This window comes from Papio anubis, chromosome 17 (assembly GCF_008728515.1).
Source record: "Papio anubis isolate 15944 chromosome 17, Panubis1.0, whole genome shotgun sequence".
Taxonomy (NCBI): domain Eukaryota; kingdom Metazoa; phylum Chordata; class Mammalia; order Primates; family Cercopithecidae; genus Papio; species Papio anubis.
Window position 1 is genome coordinate 42,562,396 of NC_044992.1, and position 22,306 is coordinate 42,584,701.

General features: G+C 55.3%; 2 protein-coding genes across 4 annotated transcripts in view; one reads left to right on the forward strand and one right to left on the reverse strand.

The window, feature by feature from the left end:
- On the forward strand, positions 1-18,485 carry SAMD14 (sterile alpha motif domain containing 14). Of its 3 annotated transcripts, none has more exons than XM_009190206.4 (10): positions 1-367; positions 4,891-4,945; positions 11,508-11,674; positions 12,128-12,419; positions 13,730-13,817; positions 13,916-13,990; positions 14,096-14,255; positions 15,503-15,622; positions 15,730-15,885; positions 16,766-18,485. In XM_009190206.4, the coding sequence occupies exons 2-10, from the start codon at positions 4,903-4,905 to the stop codon at positions 16,919-16,921; spliced, it is 1,257 nt and encodes a 418-aa protein (XP_009188470.2). In that variant the 5' UTR covers positions 1-367; positions 4,891-4,902; the 3' UTR covers positions 16,922-18,485. The 3 variants fall into 3 exon arrangements, with proteins under 3 accessions (XP_009188470.2, XP_017806040.2, XP_017806039.2); XM_017950551.3 differs by lacking the exon at positions 1-367 and adding an exon at positions 3,472-4,771 and having other exon boundaries at positions 4,853-4,945; XM_017950550.3 differs by lacking the exon at positions 1-367 and adding an exon at positions 3,472-4,771.
- Positions 18,434-22,306, reverse strand: part of PDK2 (pyruvate dehydrogenase kinase 2) — a 13,656-nt gene continuing 9,783 nt past the window's right edge. The window contains exons 6-10 of the mRNA XM_031657565.1: positions 21,555-21,631; positions 21,370-21,468; positions 21,069-21,176; positions 20,386-20,499; positions 18,434-19,826 (exon numbers count right to left, since the gene is read on the reverse strand). Of these exons, the coding sequence (XP_031513425.1) occupies positions 19,686-19,826; positions 20,386-20,499; positions 21,069-21,176; positions 21,370-21,468; positions 21,555-21,631 (539 nt within the window). The 3' untranslated portion in view covers positions 18,434-19,685. The remainder of the gene's footprint in view (positions 19,827-20,385; positions 20,500-21,068; positions 21,177-21,369; positions 21,469-21,554; positions 21,632-22,306) is intronic.

A 22,306-nucleotide genomic window follows, 5' to 3' on the forward strand; every position in this document is an offset into this window, starting at 1 on the left:
GGCGCTCGCTCTTCGCTCTTCTCTCTCTCTCTGTCACACACACACACACACACACGCGCACACGCACGCACACACACACGGAGCATCCTCCCGTCAGGTCTCCTGGTCCGGCCCCGCCCGCGCCTCCTGCTTCCAGCGAAACTGCTCCCTCTCCCCACATCCCCCGCCCTCCATTCACCCCCGGCTCCGGGACCCTTCCTGCCGACCTCACCCCCACCCCCGGGATGGAGCGGCTCGAGCCCGCCCGGAGCCCCCCGCGGCCGGGGTGACGGTCCCCCCACCCCTCTCCTGCCCGGCCCCCGCCTCGAGCACCATGGGCCTGAGGGGTTCCAGGGGCGCCAGACGCTGAAGATGACCGATGCCGGAGGTGAGGGGCCGGGCGCCCTAGGGTGGACCGGGAACTGGGGCTGGGGCCACTTGGGCCCGCGGTGGGACCCTGAGTGGGGTTGGGCAGGGCCAAGGGCCAAGGGCCTTTCTTCCCCTATCCCTAGGGGGACCGCACGGGGCTGGGGTGCCGGGCTGTCAGGGGAGGGGGCGGAGATAGGATTTATGGCCCTAATCCCCTCCCTCCCGCCCGACGCCCGGAGAAATTAATAAAAAGCTGGTGTGGGGGGAGGGGGAGAGGGTTTAACTCTTTCTTGCCCGGCGGGGAGTTGTGCTGATGGATTGGAGAGAAACTAGCCACCGGGCTCTGACGGGGGAGAAGGGCTCTGGGAGTGGAGTAGGTGCCCTATCCCCAACCTCACCCCATCTCCAACAGTGCTTTGAGGGGGTCCCCGACTCCTGAGGACTACCCCAAGCCTGAAGCCGGTGGACGGCCGGCGATATGGGAAGGCGGGACTACCTCTCTGGCTCCACAACTGCCTCCCCGACCACCAGTCTCCTTTCCCATCCACCTCTTCCCGGCCTCTCCCAGTTGCACTTCTCTCTGTGGCTTTCTCCTCTTCAGGGGCCCTCTCCTCTCGCCTGCCCGAAGGGCTTCTCCCTTCTCTCCCACCCTCGGGCGTCACTCGGGGCGGCGGAATCCCTTATCCCCAGTGCCGCTTCCCCTGGCCCCACTCTTGGTGTGATCTCTTTCTTCTCAGCAGCCCTGTGGACTCTCCGCCAGTCTGTGTGTCTGTCTCTGCTTCTTCCTACTCCTCACTTCCTTCCGCTCCCGCTCCCTCCCCAGGAATTGTGCGCCCTTTCTTTCTTTCTCCTTCCCCTGAGTCCCAAGAGGCTGTGAGCTCACCTGCCTCCCTTTCTCTCAGAAAAGGGTCAAAGGTCATTGGTGCTCCTTCTCCGGGATTGGAAGCCTCGGGGGGAAGGGTATCCAGAGGAACCGGTTCATTCCCACCCCTGTGCAGTTACCTGGTTGAATGTGTGTGTGAGTGTGCGGGGTGTGTGTGAGCATGAGAGTGGGGGCGGGGTTTGGTGTCTAATTTTTCTAGGCTCAGTTTTGGAAGGAGAAGGTTGGGTGGGAGGGGTCTGGTGACCCCCGGGAGACAATGTAGGGAGAGTCCCCGCACACACCCCAGGAAGTTAGTTGTTGAAGGGAAGAAAAGAGAGCAGTTGTGCTGAATCAGGATGGACCCAGAGTGACTTTGAGCAGGAAACCCCGATCCAGCCCAGAGGGTGCCTGAAAGAGGAGGCCTCCAGCCAGTAGAGGATCTCGACCCTGGACTGGGCTCTTGAATAAAGAACACAGGATCTTCATTCTCAGAGGCTGAGAGGAGACAACACTACTGCCCTCAGAGAGCCTCCATTCTGATGGGAGAGGCAGTTCCTGTCTTCAGAGTCCCTAGTCTGACGGGACTAGTCTGACCCTCTCTTCTCTGAACACCCATCTGATTGGTGGGGGGGAGATAAGACCTATTTAAGGAATCAATGAAGTATGAAGAATTCCCCATTTCCCAGTAGTTAGAGAAGGGTGGATTTAGAAATTACGCAGACAAATGAGAGGGAAGGCTACCTAGGACAGCTTCCTGCAGGAGGTGGCAGCTGGGTCCTAGCCAGATAAGGCTTTGTGGGTTGAATGAGGAAATGTGGTTAATTCTTAGGGTCAGCCTCCCTTCCCATCTGGCCTGTCAGGACAGGAAGAAATGTTCTAGATCTTTGCTAGTAGCCCCCGGAGTTCAAGAATGGCAGGAGCGTTCTTGGAGGGTCTACTTCCCTGATGACCCCTTCCTACAGCTCATTTTCTGCTTTCAGCCCCAGGCATTTATGGAATCTGGAGGTGGTTTTGTTTTTTTTGAGATGGAGCTTCGCTCTTGTTGCCCAGGCTGGAGTGCAATGGCACCATCTCGGCTCACTGCAACCTCCGCCTCCTGGCTTCATGCCATTCTCCAGCCTCAGTCTCCCTAGTAGCTGGGATTACAGGCATGTGCCACCACACCCGGCTAATTTTGTATTTTTAGTAGAGACAGTTTTTTCCATGTTGGTCAGGCTGGTCTCGAACTCCTGACCTCAGGTGATCTGCCCGCCTCGGCCTCCCAGAGTGCTGGGATTACAGGCGTGAGGCACTGCGCCCAGCCTGGAGGTGGTTTTGATGCTTCTCCCAGCCCTGGTCAGTGTGGAGCAGCTTCCCTCCCTCTGCGCTTATCCCTTCCTCCACCCCTAACTGAAGATCATCACCTAAGATAGTGCAGAGGGGCAGGAGCCCTGGCTCAAGGCTGAGTTCTGCCTCTTTTATTATTATTATTATTATTATTTTGCTTTTATTTATTTGCTTACTTATTTACTTACTTTTTTTTTTTCTTTTTGAGACAGAGTTTCCCTCTTGTCCACCCAGGCTGGAGTGCAATGGCACGATGTCGGCTCACTGCAAACTCCACCTCCCAGATTCAAGTGATTCTTCTGCCTCAGCCTCCTGAGTAGTTGGGATTACAGGTGTGCACCACCACACCCAACTAATTTTTGTAATTTTAGTAGAGATGGGGTTTCACCATATTGGCCAGGTTGGTCTCCAACTCCTGACCTCAGGTGATCTGCCCGCCTTGGCCTCCCAACGTGCTGGGATTACAGGCATGAGCTATCACACCCAGCTACTTACTTATTTTTGGGATGAGGGTTTCACAATGTTGCCCAGGCTGGTCTAGAATTCCTGGGCTCAAGTGATCCTCCCACTTCAGCCTCCTGAGTAGCTAGGATTATAAGCATGCATCAACTTTGCCTGGCTTTAGTTCTTCCTCTCATCTCCTGTTTCTCAGTTTTCACATCTGTAAAGTGGGGATATGTATCTGTAAAGTGGGGATATGAAAATTCCTGGGCCTGGCGTGGTGGCTCACACCTGTAATCCCAGCACTTTGGGAGGCCAAGGCGGGCGGATCATGAGGTCAGGAGATCGAGACTATCCTGGCTAACATGGTGAAACCCTGTCTCTACTAAAATACAAAAAAATTAGCCAGGCATGGTGGTGGGCGCCTGTAGTCCCAGCTACTCGGGAGGCTGAGGCAGGAGAATGGCATGAACCCGGGAGGCAGAGCTTGCAGTAAGCCAAGATAGCACCACTACACCCCAGCCTGGGCGACAGAGCAAGACAACGTCTTAAAAAAAAAGAAAAAAAAAAATTCCCAAGGCTGGCCACAGTAAAGGTAGATGATGTCTATGTAATAATGGAAAAGAAGAGTTGGAAAAGACCCCAGCAGGCGTGTGGCCTAGCCTTCCTACATCTGACACATGTATGATCTAGCTCAGTGTCTTGCCATTCTCCTGGGGACCTGAGTGTTAGACGTAATTGGAGGTCAAGTCTCAGCCATGCAGCGTCCCCTTGCCTTAAACCATCAGTGGCCCCTGAGCTTCCTCACTCTCCCCCGATTCAGTATTTCCTGACCAGTGGGCTCCCTAGGGCTACTGGAATCCTACATCTGCTTGAAAGTCTATTCAAATGGTTTCAGCTACATATATCCTTCCCTATCTGCCCTCCCTTCTTGCTTCCCACCAAAAAACCTTGAACCAAAAAAAAAAAAAAGAAAAAGAAAACCCTACCCATTCACACTTCTTCCCAGAACATAGTTGCATCATAGAGGTTTGGCTGTCCATTGTGTGCTGTGTGTACTCCTCATACCCTCCTACATCTGTGAGTCTGTCAAGAACTGTGAGAACTATGTCTGGAACAGTGGCCCTGCTGATGGTGCCAGCTTCCTGAACAGCTCATGTTCAGAAAGGCAGGTGGTGAGGGCACCAGTGATGGGGGTGTAGGGAAGAGGGAGGCAGGATTGGAAAAGAGATGGAGAATTTATGGATGCAAAGATAGGTGGATGGACAGACGGCAGCAGATGTTGGGTGCATGGGAGCAGATGTTGGATGGTTGGATGGGTAGATAGATGGGTGAGTGAATGGATGATGAGTAAGCAAGTAGGTGGATGAGTGCATAGGTGGGTAGACGGATGGGAGAACCTGGGTCCTGGTCCTGATTTTGCCATTAACTTGCTATGTGATCTTGGGCCAGTCACTCCCCCTTCTGTTTCTTCATTTGTAACATGAGAGGATTGGATTTAATAATCTCCATGACTTCTCCCAGATTTGATTGGACAGTTGATGACTGAAAGCTTTTAGGGGATGCTAATGATGCGAAGGCCCAAGACAGTGAAGGGGAGAAGTTCAGTGACCCACGTGAAGGCACACAGCAAATCAGTGGACCAGGACACCAGGAACACAGGGCTCAGCTTGTGTCTGTGCCTTGGATTTACGTCTGCCCCCACCCTCCTACTATACCTCCTGCCCCAGCGCCCATGATCTGGGTTATGATTCCAATGACTTCTCTTCCAGGGGCTAAAAGAAGGGTTCTAAGGTAAGGGGAGGAGCCAACAGGCCTGGAGCAGGTAGCCTTCGACATCTCTCCTGCCTCGGCCAGCCTGAATCTCTTACCCAGGCTCTCTTTTTCTTTCTCTCCCCTCTTGTCCTCCCCAGCTGTCTTGAGTCATGGCTTCTTCAAAGCTCCGAGAACCCGTGGATGAGGTTTTTGGTAAGTTCTGTGTGGCTCTATCTCTAGTCAATAGACACAGCCATAGAGTACTTCCTTCCTGGGCCACCAGGCATTGAGGGGGATAGGGCGCTTCTTTTTTAACTTCAGTGTGTGTGTGTGTGTGTGTATTGTGGCCTGACCCTTTGTCACCACTATCTTAGTGGACACACCAGTTATAATAAGTGTCCCCATTTATTAAGTGCTTATCTTATGCCAGATACTAGGTTAAGCACCCCCATCTCACATGCAATGTATTCGTTAACCCTTACAATAATGCTTAGAAGTAAGCCCAGTTTACAGACCGGGAGTGTAGGGTACAGAGGGCTGAAGTCACTTGCTTTCAAGATCACATATCTAGTTAGTGGCAGGGCTGGGAATAGAACCCCAAACTGCCAGACTTCCTGCTCTTAGTGACTATCTTATACACCTGTAAACTCCAGCCCAAATGACACACGTTTTCCAAGTCACATAAATAAGTGCAAGGGACCTCACCCTGCTTGTATGTGTGCTGAAATCAAATGTATAACACACACAGCCTCAATACCCCCAGGCTGGCCCCCTCATGCTGGCCTGCACGCCCACGTCCTCAGTACACACTGGGGTGCATGCACACACCACGGTACCATCATTTACCCCCTGCAGTCTTCTCTTGTGTGGACTGGAGAAAGAGACCACCCCAGCTGGGCAGAGTTCCCAGCATGCACTGGGGCGGAAAGCCGGTTTCCCAGCGGGATTCGGGTGGAGGAGTCAGGAGGAGTCGTTGAGCAAAGGAACTTGGAGGAATAAGGGAGAGGGGGAGAGTGGCCTGCTCCTCGAGGGGCTCTTATGCCAGAGGGTCCCCAGCTCCTCCCCTGCTTTCCTTCTCCCCATCTCTTCCTTCTTCCCTCTCTCCCCTGGCCATGCCAGGAACTGCTGCTTCCCATCCCAGTCTCCTCCAGCTTCCCTAGCCTTGAACTGCCTTCCTACTCAGGCCAGACTTAAGCCCAGGCCTGACAGAAATGAGCTCTCCCTTCCCTGGGCTTTTCTGCCCCTATTCCCCCACCTCCCTACCCTCTAACATGCAACCCCTGCCTGTTTTCCTCACTGGTGAGGTAGCTGGGTCCTCACTGCTTCCTGACCTGAAAGGCCATTAAATATTTATGAATTCCCACTGCCCAGGGCTGGGAGGAGGAGGAAGAGGGAGAGAGATGGGGGAGGAGGATAGGGAAGGAGGGTAGGAGCAGAGAAGAGGGAAGAGATAGAAGCTGGAGGGAGAGCCTCGTAGAGCAGAGGACCCAGGACAGGCTGGCCCCACCTTGCCTCAAAACCACCAAGCCCCTTAGGAGTCCCCTGGCTCCCCAGCCCCTCCAAGGTAAGATGGCCATGGTGCTGATATGGCCCAGAGTCAGGAGCAAGGGGCCCCTCTCCCTGTTTTGAGTTGGTTAGGCACCAGCTAGGTGCCAGAAGGGTAGAGGATGCCAGACCACTGGCCTGGGAGCCACTCTCCTTAACTCCCTCTGTCGCCTCGGCCAAACATGTCCTTCTATCCTACGTGAGCCTCAGTTTTCCCATCCATACAACGAGAGGTTAGACTCAAAATTCCTTCCCATCTCTGCTTCAGAGAGGGTGGTTAATGCTTACTAACAGAGCTAGACCGCCTGTCTGTAACCCTGGTGGGCTCCTCACCAGCTTTCTGCCCTCGGGCAAATTAAGGTTGCCCTGGGAATTCCTGGAGTCCCTTCCTTGTAGGGCTGTGGGGAGGCTCCAATGAGCTAGTAATTGAGTAATTGTAAAGCACTTAGAACAGTGCCTAGCACAGTAAGAGCTCAATAAGGATTAGCTCTTATTTTTCTGTGGTTCAGCCTTCAATCCTTGCTGCTGCTTCCAGGCAGTGCCTGGAGATTCTGTCAGGGGCTGGGAACAGAGGGCTCCCTCCGCCAGTACAGCCCCAGGGACTGGAAACACCAGCAGGTTGCCCCCTGGACAACTGCAATCTCCTCTTGGAGGTGTCCACCCTCCCCCAGACCCTTCCTGTCCCCTTGCAGGCTGTGCTGGCCCCCTCGCTGCTCCCCAGATGCTCCAAGCCCAAGGCTGCACCATTCCCTCTCCTTAGAAAGCTCTTTTTATTCCTTCTACAACCTCAGCTCTTTATAGCAGACCTCAGTCTGGCTGCCACATTTAAGGTAGTAGCCTCCCAGTCTCCCCCTGTCTTTTCATTCGACAAATATTTATAGAGCTCCTAATATGCATCAGGCTCTGTCCTTGGCTCTGGGGAGACAGCAACAAACAAGCCAGACAAAATCACTGTCCTCATGGAGCTCAAATTTTCCTGCAGGGGCAAGTAGGGGGACAGATGATCAAAGCACACATAAATAAACAAGGAACATACTAGATGGTGGGGAGTGCTGGGCAGAGGATTGAAATGTGGACGTGATGGGATGTGGGCATGGGCGTGGAGGTGACCTTCATCAGCACCCGTGTGTGTCTGGAGTCCATCTTTGCCAAAGCATGCACTGGTCCATGGAAGTGTGACTTTGCTTCAACACTTCCTGAGCACCTGCTCCTTGTCAGGAGCCGCACCAGGCTCTCATGATACACAGTGGACAGGGAAGGGTTTCACCCTCTGCAGGTTGCAGGCCAGCATGAGGAGACAGTCACTGGAGACCATATCCCGACCATATCGTGACCATATGGTAGTGTGGTGCGGCTGCCAGACGGTGCTGTGTCAGAGTTGATTAGCCAGACAAAGAAGGGCTGGAGAGAGATGGAGCACAGGGATGGAGGTGGGAAGCGAAGCAGGGGCAGGTACACATATAGGTATCAGTATAAGCAATTCAGTTGATTCCACAGACGCCATCACCAGCGAGCGCCTCTTGAGCTCGTACTAAGTCATAGCATTATGGCGAAGCACTGTATGTGGATTATTTTATCTGATGCTCACAACCACCCTATAAGGAAGATAGTGCTAGTATAATCCCATTTTACACATGAGAAAGCTAACACCTAAAAGGAAGTAACTTGCCCAGAGTCACCCAACTGGCAAGTGATAGAACTGGCTTCAGCCTGGCCATCTGGCTCCAAGGCCAGTGCTCTTAGCCATGGTCATATAAGAGGAGGAATCTGTGGGGAACACAGAAAGGGTGAGCTGGGCCCCTCAGGCCTTGAATAGATGGCTGAGTAGCATGGACTTTATATAGTTAGCTTTGAGACCCCTTCTGTGAGAGTTTCAAAAGCAGGAGAGTATGCGACATGGTCAGAAATATGCTTCAGGCCTGGCGTGGTGGCTCACACCTGTAATCTCAGCACTTTGGGAGGCCAAGGTGGGCAGATCACTTGAGGCCAGGAGTTCAAGACCAGCCTGGCCAATGTGGCGAAATCCCACCTCTACTAAAAATACAAAAGTTAGCCAGGCGTGGTGGCACACACCTGTAGTCCCAGCTACTCGGGAGGCTGAGTCAGGAAAATCGCTTGAGCCTGGGAGGTAGAGGTTGCAGTGAACTAAGATCATGACACTGCAGTCCAGCCTGGGTGACAGAGTGAGATTCTGTCAAAGGAAGAAGGGAAGGGGAGGGGAGGGGAAGGGAGGGGAGGGGAGGGGAGGGAAAAAGAAATGTGCTTCAGAAAGTTTCTTCTAGTCACATGGAAGGTACAAGGAGGAGCCAGACCGGAGGCAGGGAGCGAAGGAGGGAGAGTCGTATGTTTTGGGGTGGCAGGGGGTGGCAGGTGGGGGTAGTTTCCCCTCTACTCAGGTGAAGGCCTGAGCTAAGGCAGTTCAGTCCAGAGGGAGAGGAGAGCCCAGGTTCCATGGGTGTGAGGAGGCCAATCAACAGAACTTTTTTCTTTCATTAAAAGGGTGTGCTAAGCACCTACTGTGTGCCAGGCACTGTTCTCTGCCTGTGGTACAGCAGTGAACAAAACAGAAACCTGTCCTCATGGAGCTGACATTCTAACGGGTGGAGAGAGACATTAAATGATACAAGCAAAATATATAGCATGCCAGAGAATGAGAAATGATATAGGAAAAAAAGGAGTGGGGTTTTGGAGTAGGGGGGCTATTATAAGTTGGGTGGTCAGGGAAGGCCTCAGTGAGAGAAAGCATTTAAGTAAAGACTTGAAGGAAGTGAGGGAGAGAACCGTGCACAAATCTGTGGAAAGAGTCTTGCAGAAAAAGGGCAGAGGAGGTGCAAAGGCCCTGCAGTGCAGGCTGGCTTGTGTGAGGACGAGCCAGGTGGCCAGGGTGGCTGGAGTGGAGGGACAGGAGTAGTGCTCAGAGAGGCAAGCGAGCATAGGCTGACTCTGGAAGGCCACTGGGAGAACTTTGGCTCTTAATCTGCATGAGATAGAAGTCACTGGAGGGTTCTGAGCAGGGGAGTGATATAAACTGACATGTTTGATCAGGATCACTCTGGCTGCTGTGTTGAAAATAGACTGTAGATGGGAAAGGGAGGTGGAAGGAAGACCAGCTAGGAGGCTGTTTGTAATAATCCAGGCTAAAAGATGATGGCAGTTTAGACCCTCTGGTCTAAGAGACTGTGAGTTCTCCCTCTCACTTCCCTCCCTTTCCTCCTATCCTCTTCCCTCCTTTTTTTTCCTCTCCTCTCCCTTCCTCTGCTCTTCTCCCTTTCTCTTCATATATACACATATATAGGAGTATGTGTATACATTTGCACAAACAATAATTTATTATGGAAAATCTCAAACAGATTCAAAATTAGAGATTACAGCAGAGTGTACTCTATCAAGCACTCAAGAACTCACCACCCAGCCTCAACAATACCTAGTCACAGCCAGTCTCGTTTCATATCTATTCCATCCACACCCTCCCTAGCCTATTGCCCTGGATTATATGGAACCTAGTCCAAAACATCATATCCCTTCACCATAAATATTTCAATATGTCTAGCTATCTTTTGAAAGTAGAGCTAACAGGAATTGTGGATGAATCAGTTTGTAGGATGGTAGGGAAAGCAGTGAAGAATGACTCCAGGGGTTCAGCTGAGCAACTAGAAGCATGGAGCTACTGTTCACCAAGACTGGGAGGAGCAGCTCTGGGGCGTAGAGATCAGGAGGTTGCAGCACATGTAGGCTGAAGACCCCTGGTGGACATCAAAGTGGAGGTGTCAACTAGACAGTTAGACACATGAATTGCCAACTGGGTCTGGGGCTGAGAGAGAAGGGTAGCTTAGGGCTGTCTGACTTGGGCGACTTGGGTGGACAAGGGGGCTTTTTACTGAGTCAAGGAAGAGAGGAGAAGCTGGTTTGAGGTTACATGATCGGTTCATTTTGATGAGTTGAGCTTGAGATGCCTTGGGCCTTTTGACATGGTAACTTCCCTGGCAGGTGCCTGAGTGCCCATGCTTGGAATTCAGGGGAGGGGGTCAAGGCTGGAAATAGAAATAGGTGGTAGTTAAGTCAGGAGAGCAACTGGGGTGGCTTAGGGGTTGTCTACAGACAGGAAAGAGGATCAGACAAGGCCAGGTGGGTATGGGTGATGGAACAGAGCCCCTGAGATCATGGTGGGTGGAGTAGGGAGGAAAGGTCTTGACCCATCTTGAAGCCTGGGAAGACTCTTTCTGTTTGGAGACCCCAGTGCCAAGCTCAGGACTGGTACAGCATGAGGGCTTCATTCCGAGGTACAGCACATGACAAGCGGAGCTATGAGCAATAAGGACTTTTATGCTGGACCCATTGGGTCTGCCTACTCTTCCTCCGTGTCCTTGTGCAAGACCTAGCACTGGGTCACAGACCCAGGGCAGGAGAGAAATTTCAGGGGACGATGGGACTTTTTCCTTCCTGCCACTGCCACTGGATTCTGGGGGTGTCTCTTTGCTCCACTCCAACTGCAAGCCCTCTAGATGCTCAGCAGTGCTATCTCTGAGTGAGACCCTGTCATGGCACAGCAAGTCAGTGTCCCCAGTAGGGCCAGTCTCTAGAACCAGACTAGGCAGGCTCAAATCCTGGACCATTGCTAGCTGGTGGCTTTAGTCAAGTGACTTAAGTTTTAGTTTGTTCAGCTGTAAAGTGTGCACAGTAACTGTCCCAACCCCACCAGGTTGTTTGAGTGAGAGATGATGTATGTACACTGTCTGATGTGTAGTAAGTGCTTCTTAAATGGTAGCCATTATTTCCATCGTCTCTCCAGCCTCATCACCCAACCTTTCTCTCCACAAAGCTACCCTCCAGCTGTCCCTGGAGGTACCACCCTTGTTTCCCTACTTCCTAGCATTGCATATACCTGTTTTTCCCACCTCATCTCTTACAACCTCCTACCCAGACCTTAAAACCCAGCTTTGGTGTTTCCTCCTTTGATGTATCCAAACAGGGCTGCCATTCCTCCGTGTCTACGTGAGGGTTCATCACACCGTGCTGTATTTTAGTGCTGGCATGTCTGCTTCCCCTGAACACTCACCCACTCCCACCTGAGACGGGGAGACACCCTGTTTTTCATCTGTCTGTACTCCCAGCACTCAAGAACACGGGTTGAATGCCTGAGGTGTGGGTGCAGGTGGCCCCTGAGGTGGGCCTCTGGGCTTGCCATCACCTCTCATGTGTCTGGTCTCTGCTCCCTTCCCCCGGTTCGCAGACCTGGACTTGGCTGTGCCAGAGACGGCCAGACTGGACAGCAGTTTACACAAGGCCCGGGCCCAACTATTGGCCAAGGGCCGGAGACACCGGCCGTCCCGCTCCAGGCTTCGAGACAGTGCCAGCTCCGCAGAGGATGGTGAAGGCTCCGACGGGCCCGGAGGCAAGGTTGGGGCAAGTTAGGAAAACACACATACACCCTCCCACCCCTCCCACTCCTCCCACCCCTGGATACTCTCCAAAGTGCTTTTCCAGGGAAACCACATCCCCAGACTTCTGACCTAGTAATGCTAACAAGTGTTAGCTGCAGTTCACTTCTGGCTCACTTAATCATTTGTAAAGAAGATATTATTAGCCCCATCTTACAGCTGAGGAAACTGAGGCCCTGAGAGGTCCAGTAACAGTGTCACTGTAAGTGAAGGAGGGGGAATTCAGCCCCAGCCTATGTGACTCAAAGCTCCTGTTTCCCACCTCTCACTCTCCAGCCACCCCCCATGAGGAAACCCTCCCTCTAGGCCCCGGAAGGACCCTCAGGGCCCGCACTTTACAGGGTGAAAGTCTCCCAGCTCCTTCGGGAAGGGAGGCGGAGGGTTCTCGGTTAGCGCCTGCCTCCTCGACCAGGTGACCGACGGCTGCGGGAGCCCCCTGCACCGGCTGCGCTCGCCTTTGCACTCAGGCCCGGGGTCCCCGGCCGGGGGCTCTTTCTGCCTGGATCCTCCGGGGTTGCGGCGCAGCCTGGACGAGGACGAGCCGCCGCCTTCGCCGCTCACGCGCTACCGGCCCCTGCACAACGCTGCCTCGCACGAGGGCCTGGCCGCCGCCGCCTCCTGCTCTCCGCCGCGCTCCGCGCCCTCCTCCGACAGCTCCCCCAGCTTCGTGCGCCGCCACCCGCGCGCAGAGCCGCACAGCGAAGGTGAGAGGCGGCCAGCGCTGCACCGCCTGCTGGTCGCTCCGGGGCGCAGCAGCCCTTCCGGTCCCGGCGCGCACCGCAGCCGCGGAAGGGGCAACTGGGCAGAGTGGCTGAGGGAGGTGGAGAGTGAACGCCGCGGCTCGCCCATTCTTTACCGAACGCATACTAAGTGCCAGACCCTGTGGGCTCTGGGACAGCCAGGTGAGCAAACACATGCAGCCTTTATCATCATAGTAGTTTAGTGGAGAAACAATCGAGTCAGGCCTGGCTGGTGGCTCACGCCTGTAATCCCAGCACCTTGGGAGGCTGAGATGGGAAGATCGCTTGAGCCCAGGAGTTCGAGGCCAGCCTGGGCAACACAGCGAGACCGTCTCCAGAAAAAAATTACAAAATTAGCCCCGCGTGGTGTGCACCTGTAGAACCAGCTACTTGGGAGGCTGAGGTGGGAGGATAGCTTGAACCCGGGAGTTCTGAGCTGCAGTGAGCTATGATCACTCCTTGCCTCAAAAACAAAACAAAACAAAAACCCAATCAAATCATCCCCTAACTAAATGTCTAGCTACAAACTATAACAAGTGCTATTTGGGAAATGTGTGTGGCAGCGTGGCAGGAGAGCATACACCAGGATGCCTGGCCTGTCTGGGAACATCCTGGAAATGACATTTGAGCCAAGATCGGAAGGCTGTTTAGATGGCCAGGACAGGCCGGGTGTGGTGGCTCACGCTTGTAATCCCAGCACTTTGGGAGGCCGAGGCTGGTGGATCACCTGAGGTCAGGAGTTTGAGATTGAGACCAGCCTGGACAACATGATGAAACCCTGTCTCAACTAAAAATACAAAAAATTAACTGGGCGTGGTGGCGAGCACCTGTAATCCCAGCTACTCAGGAGGCTGAGGCAGGAGAATTGCTTGATCCAGGAGGTGGAGATTACAGTGAGCCAAGATCACACCATTGCACTCCAGCCTGGGCAACAAGAGCAAAACTCCGTCTCAAAAAAAAAAAAAAAAGTTGGCCAGGATAAAATTGAGTAGTAGTGGTTCCTACCTTTTTGGAACATTTTATAGCTTGTAAAAGGCTGTCATAAGCATCCCGTTGGGTCCCATGAAGTAGGTGGATGTTATTATCCCCATATTTAAAATGGAGGAAGCTCAGAGAGATAAAGTGGCTTGTCCTAGGACACCCAGCTAGTGAAGGTCACCAGAGCCAGGCTGCCTAATTCCAAGTCAAGAGAATTTCTACCAGCGCACACTGGCAGCCGAAGGAGGCAGGCAGGGCAGCAGACAGGCAATTTCCTTCCTTCTCTCCCTGGAAAGATGACAGCCGTGACGCCAGTCCTCCCGAGCCCGCCAGCCCCACCATCGGCCTGGATAAGAAGACCCGCCGCAAGTTCCTGGACCTGGGGTGAGTGGAGGCAGGGCTAGATCACACGGTTTGGAGCTGCTGGGGTAAGGGGTAGCACAGTGGGCAGCGCTGCTCCACTTCCTGCTTCCTCCCCACAGGGTCACCCTGCGCCGAGCATCCACAGGCAAGAGCCGGAAGGAGAAAGGCAGCAACCGCCTGTCCATGGGCAGCAGGTGAGAAGTGCCCACGGCGGCCCACCCACAGCTCCCACCCCGGCTCCCTGTGTGCCCTGGTCCTCCCCTCTATACCCACACCCATGCTGGACACTCTCTCTGCAGGGAGTCAGTGGAGGGGTCCGGCAGGTCAGGGGTCTCCCCGTTCCTGCCTTTTTCCTGGTTCACAGACAGCGGCAAGGGCTCAGCATCCTCGGGTAGCACCACCTCCCCTGCCTGCTCCCCTAAACACGAGGGCTTCAGCCCTAAGAAGTCAGCTTCCCAGGTAAGTCCATAGCTTACTTGTCCCCAAACTGGCCCCCAGTCTCAGGTGACATGAGGGCATACTTCACCCTGGCTCAGGCTGGGATTCAGACATTCCTGGAATCGATGTGTCCATCCATGGAGCCATGCAGTGATCCGTTACTTCATGCATTCTCTGAATTCATTCATTCACTCATCCACTCTTTCATATCCTGAGGAGTTCATTCCTCGATTCAGTCACTGGTTCATGCATTCAGCAAATCACTGAACACTGATTCCCTACTGTTCCCCCAGCTGGAGACTTCCTTCATTCCTGCTAACTCTTCTGCCCGACTCAGTTCTAACCCCACTCCTGTGTGAGGAGCTGGGCCACCTGCTTGGTAGGGTGAGGCCTGGGGGATATAGAGAAGAACAGGACCCCAGCCTAGTGGTCTGAAAGTTTACAACCTATGTGATGTGAGACCGAGTAAAAGAAGCAATGATGAGCATCTGCTTATGTTCAGAGTGCCCTCTACAGTTTACAAAGCCCCAAACGCGTTTCTGCTTTACTCTCACAAAGGCTCAGTGAAGTAGGGAGGGAAGGCACGCTCATCTCCATTGTACAGATGAGCAAAGGCAGGCCCAGAGAGAAGGGGCTTGCCCACAGACTGGCACAGATGTAGGTGCCAAACTTTAAGACCCCCAGCCCAGTACTTGTTCTATGGTTCTGTTTCTTATGTTCAGCTGGGCAGAGGAGAAAATCAGAAGCTGGGAATTCGGGGGAGAAAGAACCTGGAACTTCCTTCCTTCCTCCTTCTCTTTCTTTCTTCCCTTCTGCTGGGCACTGGGACACCATGATGAACAAGATAAAACCCAGGCCCTCCTAGAGCTCACAGTCCAGTGAGGATAAAGACCTCTAATCAGGCACTTATTAGCTGGGGTACTAGAGCCTCGGTGGGAGGCACAGAGCAGAGACGCCTGACCCAGCCTGGGGGAATCCCGGTGGGCTGCCTGTAGGAAGTGACACCTTGCCTGAGACCGCCTCCATTCCTACTAACCTGGCTTGGTTCTAACCTCATGTGCTCCAGATGGCTGCCTGCTCTCCTGGAAGCTTTAGGTCCTGATGCCCGACATGAGTTATCGTGTCCTGTGTGCGGGCCCAGCTCCTGGCTCACGCACAGGGGCACTGAGCAACTCCTGGTGCCTAGTCCAGGACTTCGGCTCCACCCAGATAGGGATGGTAGGTTGGGGGTGAACTCTCCTCAGTGGCATGCACCCTCTTCTGTCTAGGAATCCACCCTGAGTGATGACTCCACACCCCCCAGCAGCAGCCCCAAGATTCCCAGTGGGCCCCGGCAGGAGGTCAAATGTTCTTACCCCTACCACACGCTGTCTCAGTCTTCAGATGAGGTGAGCAAGGCTGGCCCAGGGTACCCACAGAGTCCTGACCTCTGACTCTGCAAGGTGCTCAGGTCACAAGCCAAGCCTCCCCCTCACTGTCCTTGGTCTCTGCCCAGTTCCTGGATGAACCCCTCCCCCCTGTCCACCATTGGACCAGCCAGCAGGTGGGCCAGTGGCTGCAGAGCCTCAACCTGGAACAGTATGCTGCCGAGTTTGCTGCACGGCAGGTAGACGGGCCACAGCTGCTGCAGTTGGATGGAAGCAAACTAAAGGTGGGTCAGAGCGGAAGGGCCATGACCCAGCCCAGTTACTTGAGGTGACTTTCAAGGATTGGAAGTCCTTGTCCTGACCTTTGACCCTCAGCCCAGTCTCCTGGGCTGACCTTTTCACTCCATCTGTGGCCACTACCCTGACCTCTGACCTCTAGGCAAGGTCCTTGGTCTAATCTTTTGTGTTGTAGCATGAATCCCTAGTTTGACTTGAAACTCTAGTCCATGACTTCAGTGTGACCTTCAAGCTCCAGTCCTGGTCTCCAGGCTGACCTTGCCCTCTAGGATGACCCTTGATGCATATGAGTTTCCTGGTGTCATGGGAAGCCACATGTCTCCCCCTGGTCAGCTTGGTCTGATTCTGTCTCAGAGGCTGGTGGTAATGGTGGGCAGAGGGAGGATGTAGGGAGGGGGTGGGTGGTCTCTGACCTCTAAGCTGGGAGGTTCCCAGCCTGTCTCCTGCTCTCTGCTGAATTGCTTGGGGGCAGGGATGGTGAAAAGAGCCCCCAGGAAGTCTCTGGAAGTGAGGAGGGTCCTTGGGCACTGACTAACTGTGTGACCTTTGGCAAGTGACTCCCCATCTCTGGGCCTCAGGAGGTTGGGCAGGGCCAGGCCAAGGCTGAAATCCTGAGTGGAGGTATGGTAGGGGAGGAGGAGGAAGCGCCTAATACCCTCAACCCTCATCTCTCCCAACCACACTCATTCCAAATTCTTGCTCTGGGGGTTCTGATCCACGGGCAGGTCACAGTGTAGGAGGCGGAGGCTCCATTCCAGGGAGGATTCGGAGCTCCAGAGTACACCTGGGGCAAAAGGAGCCTGGGCGTGGGGGGCCAGGACTGGGAAGGTTCTGGGACTCTCTCCCTCACCCTGGACTCCTCCCCAGAGCCTGGGGCTCAGCAACTCGCATGACCGGGCACTGGTGAAGCGCAAGTTGAAGGAGCTGGCAGCGGCGGCCGAGAAGGAGCGCAAGGCCCAGGAGAAGGCTGCACGGCAGCGGGAGAAGCTCCGGCGCCGAGAGCAGGAGGCCAAGAAGAGCTAGGGGAGGGTGCACAGGCGCTGGCGGCCGCTGGCTCGGCGGGCACAGGCCTCACCAGGGAGGCTGGGCCTGGGCGCCGCGCTTGGGCTAGCCTGGTCCCACGATCAAGGGCGGACATGCCCTCTCTTACCCTGTCACTTGGTCTAGACCCAGAGCCCCCAGAAAGGGAGACCCCAGGGAGAGGGCCTAGTAATAAATCCTATTTTGAGGACTTGTTTGGCACAGAATTCCTGGGGGAGGAGCAGATGAAGGGGAGAGGGCAGAGAGGCCAGGGCCGAGGCAAGTCTGGGAGCCTGGGTCAGGCTGTCCCACTGCCCTCAGGCCACCGTGCTGCTGGGGTAGAGGGGAGCTAGGAGGCCTGCCTGCCTGCTTGCCTGCCAGAGGCCCTGAGGCTGGGCCCCAGGGCTCAGAGCTGGGCTGGGCATTTCAGCAGAAGTAGGTGTGGGAGCTGCTCCTCTCCACTCTCCCAGGGGGCTGTGTGGTGGGAGAGCTCTGTCCTGCTCCCCTGAGAGGCCAGTGGCCGCTGCAGCAAGTTGCACTCAGGGTAGACTCCCAGCCAAACTCCTCAACAGGAGAGCAGAGAAAGCAGCCTGGGGCGAGTGCAGTCTTTGCCAGGACTCAAGAGGGGAAGATGAACACCCCCTTCTCCCACTCCCCTCCTCTGTCCTGTGGGTTCCAGGGGGCGAGATGACATCCACACAGGTCTGCCTCTCAGGGCCCATTCAAAACCTGGTCTTTGACCCATTCTCCAAGCCAGGACTCCCTTCACTTCCTGCTGCTTCCTCAGAGGGCACCTGAGCCCTCTTTGGGAGCTGAGCAAACAGGAGCTGATAGGGACAGAGGACACCACTTCCACCAGCCAAAGCCTAGGAGCTGCTGACCTGGTCAGCTGTCACCCCAGCCAGGCAGAGGGGCAAAACCTGGGGGTCCCTGGCAGCTGCGAGATTGGAAAGGTTCATCAGCACTCCATCTGCCCCAGGCATTGTCAGGGAATCAGTGGGCTCAGAACTGGCAGGCGGTGCAAGCTCTGCTTCGCTGGGCCACACTGAGGGCTGGGGCCAGCTCCCTGGATGGGGGTGGAGTCTACCAGCAGCCTCGGGACAGCATGTATCCTTTTTACGAAATGTCCTTGGAGGAAGTGTCCATGTGTGGCGCTGGTCAGCAGCTAGCCCCGCTTCCAGGACACTAGTCAGAGTTACCGATGGGGCCGGGGGGCTCCTGCTTGGAAACCCCTCCAGTTCCTCCCATCTGCCCAGAGCGACGGATGGCACCAATGCATGCTGGCTCCCTCATTCCTGCCCAGGGGCTGTGGCTTACAGCCAGCACCCTGTACCTGGGACTCAGTCCTTATCCCCCCTCTGCTATCTGTGCTGGGAGAGGGGCTTCGGAGGGAAACAGATATGAGGACACTGGCACCATCTGGGCCTGGTGGCAGGGCCATGGGAGGTTGGAATGCACCCACGTCCTTAAAGCCATCAGTAGCTACAGTGGGTGCCCACCTGCATGCGAAGGGGAGGCAGTTCTCAATTTATTTCAATAAACACTTATGATGTGCCAGTGACCAGAATTTCTGTCTGCTCCAGCTGTTGGGTTGGCCAGATTCTGCTGGGCCGAGTGTGGTGGGACAACAGGTCTGTCACCAGGTGCTGGGCCATCCGGCGTTCTGCACAGATGGCTTTGCCCAGTATTTTACTCACGGTCCTGAGCTGGACCGGACGTCCCGAGTGCGTCATGTGGTGGTCACAGGGCGCTGCAGTGTGCGTGTGTACACGCCCACATGTGGATCCCCTCCCCCAGGGATGCAGCCAGGCCAGTCTCATTCAGTCTCCTCTTTACTGTGGGTGTGGGTGTCACTGTCACTGCCACAGCCACTGGGAGGGACACACAGCTTTAACCCCCGTGTGCTTAGGGGAAGGGTGGGGGCATTCAGGGTTATAAAACTAACTATATACACAGAGGGTCCTGGGAGAAAGCCACCCTGAGCACACGTGTCTGGGCACAGTGGGGGCTGGGGGCTGGAACTCAGGCAGGATGGACTGGGCTTGTGGAGGGGCGGATGGGCATGAGCACGTGAGGACATGCTGGGAGGGCTTGGGAGGTGGCACAGACATTGCCAAGGCTGCTGCAGGGCCTCGAGCAGCTTGGCTGGGTGGCAAGCTCTGGGTCTAACAAGGTTCCTCCACTTTAGGGTTGGGCCCTGTGAGAGCCACCCCCTCTGCCACCGACCTTAAAGTCCCGAGTGGAGAGAGAGGCTGCAGGACCAGCCTCATTCCCCACTCACGGGTGTAACCCCTTTCTTCACTCAGTCCCCAGGTCTGGAGGGCACCCAGCCTCTTCAACAGGCCAAAGCCCAGGGTGCCTCTGTGGGCTGGGAGAATAAGGCAAGCGGAGCATCCACTTGGAAGGCCTGGGCTGTGGAGGGTGCTGAGGGGGACCCAGTACCCCTGGCAGAAAAGTGACAGCCCTGGTCTCAGAGAGGAGGACTGCCATGGGGAAATGTCTCTGGGACACCCCATCAGGGTGGAGACATCCCCAACCCTCAGGCATCGCCCACAGAGATGGGGAAGCCACCGAGGGCTCTCCACGGAGATGGACTGGCACTTAGGGACCATCACAGACCTATCACCGCAGTGACTTCTATAGAGACAGAGCCTGGTCATCAGGGAGAACCCACCCCCTGCTCCCCCAGGAGGACGGTGAGGGGCACCGTGGTGGTGGGGCCCAGAGGCGGCAGTCCGTCCTCTCAGGTGCAGATGAGTGGCGGCCCTTAGCTGACGCGGTACGTGGACGTGTTCTTGGGCTCCGTGCTGGGCACACACCAGTCGCCGGCCTCCTGGATGGTCTGGTAGTGGCGCCAGGCTGACTTGTTGTAGACAGGCAGGCGCTCCACCGAGTCCGTGGACAGGGCCTGGGGAGTGCCAGGGTCAGCCCCTCCTACCTCCCTGTGCCTTGTCCACTCCTCAGCAGACCACCCCACCCCAGCTCAGCAGCAGCCCAGCTGCCAGACACGGGGGCCTGCAAAGACCCACGAAAGGGTGGTCTCTCCTGTGTCCCCCTCCTGCCCATTCAAGAAAGCAGCTCCCTCTAAGGGAGGGAGAAGGAGGGGGAGGAGGCTGGGCTGTGTGACCCTGAGCAAGTCACCGACTCCGGGCCTCAGTCTTCTCTCCTCTGAGCTGAATGGCAAGATCTAGGGTGTCCCCTTCCTTCTGGGTCTAACAAGTCAAGGGTTCCCAGCACAGGGGTCTTAATCATAGACCACGGACTCCCCTAAATTCCCTGACAAGCTGTGCATGTCTGGGGGTTGAGGGTTCTTCAGGTTGAGGAACTGTAGCGTTGCTTGGATTCTCAGAGTCTGGGGCCAGGGAAGGACTGGGGGGGTGGAAAGGAAGGCTCGCAGCTGGCCAAGCCTGCCCAGGTCCCATCAGCAAACCTCTTCGCCAGCCGGGCTCTGCAGGAAGGGCCCTCACCTTGAGATAGATGACAGCGTCGGTCCCAAAGCCTTCCATGGAGAAGAGCTGCAGGTCTCCCTGGAAGTACTTGGCGTAGAGGCGGGAAATGGGGAGCCCATAACCAAAACCAGCCTGCAGCGGGGCAGGAAGGCAGTGAGGATGAGGAGGCTGGCAGGGGCCTCCTGGAGCTGCAGGGACTGGCGCAGGGAGGGAAGGGTATGGAGCTGGAGTCACACGGCGGGGGTCCCAGAGCTGGAGTGGGGAGGGGACATGCGGGAGGGGACACTGAGGCAAGAAGTGGGTGTGGGGTGAATGAGGGAATCATGAATGTGGGAGGGAGGCTTGGGCAGGGAGAGGAGTTCCGCTTAAGGGCCAGGAGGTCAGAGCAGGCCCTGTGGCTCCTTTGAGTCTCAAGTTCTCTAACAGGGAGGTGCTGACAAGTTGGACAACACTTCAGAAAGGTAGAAATTGGGGGTTTGGGAGCCACAGAGAAGAGGGAAGATGGGGGAAAGGTGACAGAGATACATCTGACACAGGTGAGATGTGTGCAGACTGGGGAGATGCGGGAGGCGCGGGGCCCAGATTCAAGACAGGTGACTGTCATAGACGGCCACACAGGAGCTGAGTGAGCAGGGGAAGTGAGTGAGGAGGAGAGAAGCCTCCCTCAGGAGGTGGGAGGGGCTGGGGTGAAGCCATCTCACCAACGGCGTCCCCCCGGTGCCAGGCTGGGGGGTGGGTGCTGTAGAGTACATGTAGCTGAAGAGTCGCTCAATCTTCCTCAAGGGAACACCCCCACCTCGGTCACTCATCTGGGAGAGAAGGGATGTGTCAGGGATTCTCTACAGCTCAGTTTCCCCACCCTGCCCGGTACCCTGACCTTCTCATGGTCTTCCCCACCCCCAAGATCTGCCCACCATGTAGGAGAAAAGGAGAGCCCGTCTCCTGGCAGGAGAGAAGCCTCCACTACTGCTCCCTGGTCCCCAAGGTCAAAGGGTCACATACCTTGATGGACAGATCTTCCTCACCCAAGGCCACCATGACCTTGATGGGTGGGAGAATGAGGCTGGACTCATGGCTTTCCACAGTCGCCCGCATGGCATTCTGCGGAGGGGCAGAGGTAAGAGAAGCATGGGAGAAGCCAGCCCTACCCACGCTCCCCGCAAAGCACCAGCTCCCAGCCTCCTTACCTTGAAGAGCTCAAAGAGCATGTGGTAGAGGTGGGAGGGGACATAGACCATGTGAATCGGCTGTTTGGAGTTGGCTGCTGCAGGGCAAGTCAAGAACAAGGGTCAGGAAACTGTCAGGAGGTCACCGCTCAACCACCTTACCCAAAGGAGGCACCCCTCCCACAAGGTTCTAACTGAGTACATGGCTACCCAGCAAGAGACTAAATCCCCAGCCTCCCTTGAGCTGCCTAGCCGGTGATTCATGGAAGTGATGCATTCAATTCTTGGGCCCTGCATTCCACACCCTTGTTCTCTTCCTCCAGGCTAGAATTGAATCAGGGGTGGGGAGCCAGCCCTGACCTCCCCAGCTAGAGGCTGGCGAGAGGGAAACCTCCCTCGTAAGTAAGCCACTGGTATTGGAGTTCTAGGGAAGCAGCCAAGCTGATACACCATCTAACATGCCCCTCCTCCCCATCCCTGTTGAGTTACCCCATTTTATTTCCTTCCTGTCACTCATCATGATCTGAGATGGTCTTGTTTATTTACTTGTTAATTGGCTGAAGGCCCCATTTCCCAGTCTTCACAGCACCAAAAAATGTAAGCTGCATGAGAACGGTGACCATTTCTGTCTTGCTTACTCTTTCATTCATTCATTCACTCAATTTCTTATTTGCTTGAGATGAAGTCTCGCTCTGTCACCCAGGCTGGAGTGCATTGGTATGATCTCAGCTCACTGCAGTCTCAGCCTCCCGGGTTCAAGTAATTCTCCTGTC

Bases quoted from the DNA above. Each gene is read 5' to 3' on its own strand.
- SAMD14 (XM_009190206.4), top strand. From the start codon at position 4,903: ATGGCTTCTTCAAAGCTCCGAGAACCCGTGGATGAGGTTTTTG. The intron at 4,946-11,507 runs GTAAGTTCTGTG...CCCGGTTCGCAG, and splicing joins ACCCGTGGATGAGGTTTTTG to ACCTGGACTTGGCTGTGCCA. The intron at 14,256-15,502 runs GTAAGTCCATAG...TCTTCTGTCTAG, and splicing joins CTAAGAAGTCAGCTTCCCAG to GAATCCACCCTGAGTGATGA.